The 6,000-nt window shown below is 39.8% G+C and overlaps 1 protein-coding gene across 1 annotated transcript in view; it reads left to right on the top strand.

Annotated features, from left to right (window-relative positions):
• The window catches only part of ANO4 (anoctamin 4), a 117,221-nt gene that overhangs the window by 71,584 nt on the left and 39,637 nt on the right, over nt 1-6,000 (top strand). Inside the window, exons 12-14 of the mRNA XM_035900993.1 lie at nt 2,356-2,490; nt 3,241-3,337; nt 3,826-3,886. Of these exons, the coding sequence (XP_035756886.1) occupies nt 2,356-2,490; nt 3,241-3,337; nt 3,826-3,886 (293 nt within the window). The remainder of the gene's footprint in view (nt 1-2,355; nt 2,491-3,240; nt 3,338-3,825; nt 3,887-6,000) is intronic.

The raw sequence follows: 6,000 nt of genomic DNA, 5'->3' as shown, positions 1-6,000 counted from the left end.
CATTTTCATTTCCTGAAAGTCATGATGGTTCAGGCTAACCCAGTTATGGATTGGAATAAATGTGGAACTGCTCCGAATATGGCACGTAGGAAGGTCTCCAAAGACCTTGTAACTGCCATAGTTTGTTTCTATAGCACTCAACTTATTGGTATCTGAGCAGAGACTTACAGAAAGGCTATGCTAACTGTGGGGCCAGAAGAAATGAAATATTAACTTGATCCTGATACAAATTACAGTAGTACAGCCTGAGGAATACAAGCTGTGAAGTAAAGGGCAATAGTGGAAGATTGAAGCTGTTTGTCCATATTTAAACCAATATATATCAACGTAATGTCAACATCCTGCACTTATTTTTAAAACCAGGCTCCCAAATGGCCTCAGATGCCTTTTCCTTACATTGCAGAGATCTGGGGTGCTCCCCATCAAGTCCATTCTTCTTTATGTGCACACTGAACCTTACTTGGGTCTTCATCTAGGATGAAGCTGTTTGATCTCCAGATCAAAAAAGAGCACTATGATTTGCACCATTAGATGGAAGAGCTCAACAGGATAGGAGATAAAGTTTGTCATGAATGTTTGTCAGCTAGGGGGGTGGAATGAGGAAGCATTCATCCTTGAATGTATGGAATGAAAGTAAAAAAAATAAATCTTGATGATTATTAGGTTTACTTCACTACTTTGAACGATGTACATGGAGAAAAATAGGTCATAAATATTCAGTGGAAGTAAGCTCAAAATGTGAGCTTGCTTTTTCGGTGGAGCAGGCACAGCTTGACACCTTAGGTGTCAGGAAAGTAATTAGGCCAAAGGGTTCACCAACACTCTTAAGTCAGGGCTCAGAATGTAGTTTCCAGTGTGTCTTTTTACAACCAGACCTGCTTCTCTTGTCAGAACTGAGCATGTTGTCGTTAGCTTACTGCCTCTTGAGCCTGTAAATTTGAGTCTCTGTTGCATGACAGAAGAATAAAAACAACGTGACAATATTTGACTTCTCATACAGTACCAGTAAACTCAAAGGATAATAATCAATGTAGGTCAGTATCATTCAGCAGAATATGAGCTCAGCCCAGACAGATATTGCTCAAGCTGAAAATTTTTGATATCCAAATTTCTGATATTTGAAAACTGATAATTTTTTCCATTCCAGACCAAGTGTTACTTTCTCTTCTCCACTACCACCAGCCCTAGAGCCCATTGTGGGTCTTTTCCTCCTCACTTTGAAAGTCTGACCAAAGATGTTTTCTGGTAGCATAAAGGAGCCAGCAGTGTTGGCTCATTGCATTTGCTGTCTCTGGACAGATCAGAAATTTCATCATTAGCGTAAAAGTGGGTTTTCAGCAGCAGCTACTCTCAAATTCAGTTGATATACAAGTTTGGGTTGTCTGCAAAGTCTCCGAAGTGCAAAAATATCATCTTGCCTCCTTTTTTAAAACTAATCTTGCAAATAATCTCCTAAAATCTTCATTGTAATCATGATAATTGCATATTGATTTGTAAAGCATCCTAATCTGATCATCAGCCTACCGTGCACAAGACCATCAAACACAGGACAGTGCATGCAGCCTGCTCCTGTGCTGATGAGTTTAGCAGGGTTTTTGTGTGCTTAATGTATTCTTCAACACATAAATAAAGATTTGGTTCTGTTTGGGAGGAGGAAAAATGCTAATGAATATGTATCACATAGGAGCTTCCTGTCCACTTAGCTGTTATTTTTTAAGCAATATAGTTAACAAATTAGGGTTAATTCAAGCTACTTTCCTCAAATCAGTGCAAGATGATATATCAAGATATTTGTTGGAACTTACTTGCACTTTACTTTCCACCTGTGGTAGAATCATGAGATTAGTTTTCCAGGAACTGAGCTGAGAAAAGAAATAATCAAATGAAAACAAACTGGATTGGAGAATAATCTCTGGTTAATTAATTTCTTAGAAATAACTTGGGCCCAAATAATTTTTACTGTTACACCAGTTTTGGGGAGGAAACTGATTTCAATGCAATTATTTGGGAAGTACAGTTACACAGCCAAAAGACAAAGAAAGCCATCAGTTTCCCAAACACAGAGAGCTAGCTTTTTAAAGTGAACTCAGTATTTCCTTTCTGAGGTCTCCACTCATCTCACTGTAAACTGTGGTTTGTGAATTTTTAAATTCGCTCTTCAAGGTCATTCATGAGGCAGGTCCCTCAGTGTGGATTTAGAAGCCTAGCTGCAGGCTTTTTCTTCAGGAAATTCTGTCTCTGCTCTCTATTCTACTCTTCAGAGGTGATAGAAAAATTTCTTTTCTCTTAACAAGCAAGATTAATCAGATTTATTCTAATTAGCAGGTAACTTCACTGTGTTGTGTTTTAAAACAGACGGTACTTTGGTGAGAAAATTGGGCTGTACTTTGCCTGGTTAGGCTGGTACACAGGGATGCTCTTCCCAGCTGCCTTCATTGGATTGTTTGTCTTTTTGTATGGAGTCACCACTTTGAGCCACTGCCAAGTCAGGTAATGTGGGCAATTATATAAGGGAAATTACAGCTGTGGGTTATTATTAATAATTTAAGAAATCTTCATATGAATTGTTAATTATTTCATTTTGAATTGTTGAATGAATACTCAGGAAAAGACTGTGCTTGGTTCTCTTAAGGTGCCCAGTATCAAGCTTCCCTTGTTTCGTGCTCCTGGATTGGGATGGGAGGCAATGTTTCTTGTCCAGTTGCTGATGGTGCTGGCAACTCAGCATGACGTAGGAGAAAAGTAGGGTTCCTTCATTACTGTTGTAACAGGCCAGCAGAAGAGTGGCCTTTTTCACTCTCTTCAAGGCCTTTGCCAAAGATCCACCACAGGGAGACATTCTTCAGGTGAAGAACCCCCTGGACCTTCTGCTGTGTGCTGCATCTCTACATTCTTGCACACTTAAGACAAGTCACAAGAATAAGCCCAACTTTATCTGCAGTCATCCTCACCCTCCTCCTACCAAAGGTCACTTCTGACTCAAGGAGAAGCTGGAAATGGTAAAGAGATACTGCTAGGCTGGCCCTGAATAACTGTCCTCTGCAGTTATGACTGTAAACTCTGAAGTCTTATACAGTCAGCAAATATTAATTGTACACAGGCTGTTATGAACATCTTGGCTTCAGTTACAGAACCAGTACTGTTCAATAAGTAACTGAATATTAGTGAAATTTATCAATCCATGTTAAGACTGATTGTTGTGCATCAAACTATTAATTTTTACCTTTTCTATTTTTCCAGTAAAGAAGTCTGCCAAGCAACAGATATCATAATGTGTCCTATATGTGATAAATACTGTCCCTTCATGAGGTTGTCAGACAGCTGCGTTTATGCCAAGGTACATTTTAAACTATGCAAATAGAAATGCTTTCCTGCCTTTTGCATTTCTCTTTTGTGAGCTTGGGTAGATAAAATCTTGAAAGGACAGATCAAGTTGAGCCAATATGAACATTCATTGTCTTTCACCAGGACTTAGTTTGGGTTGTAAAACACTTGAATGCAATTTGCCAGTCGAGACTCAGCAGTCCCAGAGGTTGTGCCCTAGATGTATGTGCTATGGTGTCCTTGGCATCAACCTTTATCTTATGATTCAACCTTTGTACATGCCTCCGTAAAATGAATGCTTTAGGTCTGAAATGATGCTCACACCCAGTATTGGCAAGGCAAATAGTCCTGACAGTTGACAGGTACATTTCACACATCAAGGGAAGGATCCTCAGGATTATCAGGCCAACTGGACTCATGGTCACATTAATTCCATCAGGTGAAAGTAGAAAATAAATCCTTATTTTCATAAATTGATCATACTATTAATATATCCCTCAGGTAACCCACCTTTTTGACAATGGAGCTACTGTCTTTTTTGCTGTTTTCATGGCAGTGTGGGGTAAGTTTTTGTTTTGATATCAAGTAATTGCACAATCTTTTTCCTAAAGATTATGATGCAACATAGCCATTTGTAATTTCCAGCATGTTTTTTTTTTCAGACACCAAGAAAAACAATATAGGCTTGATTCTCTTCTGTTTCTGCAAAAGGAAGATGGAAGTGGTTGAAATCAGTTTTTTACGTGATAATAATTTTAATTAAAATAAGAACATGAATGCAGTATCTAGTGTCTATGTAGATGGTTATATTCTGAGGGGGTGTAATTGTTTTTCAGTCTGTTGGCACTGAGGCCTTTTCTCTGTTAATGTTCAGGGTTTCTCTTAGCTTAAGGCAGATCAGTTTAGTGTCTGTACTAAAATGAATTAATGTATTGTTTTTCCCACCTTGCAGAAAGGCAGTAAAGCTTAAATACATGTAATCTTGTTGTAATTGAAGCAAAACTCTCATGAAATAAATGGAAGATTTATTTAAATGACAGATTCATCCAAAAGTGGTCTAACCGTTGCCATGGAGGCTGAATTTTGCCCATAGGACAGTTCTATTTCTGGCTCAACTATTCTTCCTACTGTGGTCTTGTATTGAAGACAAGAGGAAAGAATAATTTCTGGCAGCATAAAAAGTCTTTCAAACATGCCCTGAGCATGCCCAGGCTCTTAGCTGCTACCATGCCATTCTGAGAGAGGGTTAACACCTTTAGAAAATGGCTCAATGAGGTGCCTCAAAAATGGCATCCATTTCACAGCTCCGGGTGCTTGAGCTATCCTGATTTAGCCATTGTTCTACTGTTCTTACTCACACATCTCCAACTGCTTTGGAAAGGTGTCCAAGTAATTCTTATAAACTCCATTTTAAACTGCAAATCAAAAATACTGAGCCACAAGAGATTGCCAGGAGGCAACATCAGAGCCATCAGGACAACATAGATTAGCCTATCAGTCTGTCTCAGTTCCTTCCTCCAAAATTATACTTTTTTCTTAGTTAACTAATTAAATTAGGCCATGTACCAATCAAGCCTATTCATGCCATTTCCTGTAATATTGATGGTATTAAAATATCACAAATTACGTTAAAGAAAAAAATCCACAGATCGTATAGTTTTTAATGTTTCTCCTTGGTATTTAGAGCTACACCAGAGCTGAGATTCACCAAAAATTTCTAAGCTTTAAACATCTTTTTTAGATGTTTACTCAGCTTTTCCAACCTCTTTCTCTATGTGCTCAGTGAAGTTGAGAATTTCCAAGACAGTTTAGAGGTAGAGACTTCCATCTCAACTAGGAAAATTGATGGGCTAACATTGTTGGGCATTTATGTCATTGTTCCTAACTGCTGGTGAGCACGTCTTTGGAGTGCAGCTTTTTGCACCAGTGCTTTTGTTCTTCCTTAACAGTAACACAGCTTTCAGGAAACAGCTGGGCTCACATCATTGCACCTGTGTGTTAGCACTGCCCAGAACCAGGGCTGTAGGAAAAGCATCTCTAGGTAAGGGGAGTCCCTCACTCAGGGAATGATGCCTGTTCCTGCCTTGTGATCACTGCCTGATAGAAGGCTGAGAAGGCTGAACGTGCCTGCCTATAAAATGTTGTAGATCCTCTCTCTTTCCTGTCCCTAGTTGACAGGAGCTGCACCTCACTGTGTTTACCCTCTCCCTCCTCCTCCTCCTCCTCCTCCTCCTCCTCCAGCATCACTGTCAGACTCCCTCTGGGAATATTTCCCCACCAGCCTGCCAGGACTGGGAAATGCACTGCCCATCCATGCATCTCCAGCACCTAGGCCCACAGAGAGAGAAGAAAAAATATAATAAATGCTGCCCTCTCGATAGTTTGGCTAGTGGAGAAGAAACTATAGGACAGCAGCTGGAGTGAGAGCTTTCCCCACCATTTTCGTTGGCTTACACTGTGCTTGTGAGCATACCTCCAAGAGGGATTCTAGGGGCAGCAACAGGAAGGAGGTTGTGACTGTAGGGTAATGGGGCAACTGGGCAATGGGGTGATCCTGTGGCTCCACCCAAACTGTAGTTTCTTAAATAAGATATTGCTGAGACAACAGTGAGATTGTGGAGATATTTTCCATACAGTTGGGGCTAAAGCAAAATTAGAACAAGGAAAGTCACACTT

This window comes from Egretta garzetta, unplaced genomic scaffold, assembly GCF_000687185.1.
Source record: "Egretta garzetta isolate BGI_Z169 unplaced genomic scaffold, ASM68718v1 scaffold38, whole genome shotgun sequence".
In the NCBI taxonomy this organism is placed as follows: domain Eukaryota; kingdom Metazoa; phylum Chordata; class Aves; order Pelecaniformes; family Ardeidae; genus Egretta; species Egretta garzetta.
This window is presented reverse-complemented; position numbering and strand designations above follow the sequence as displayed.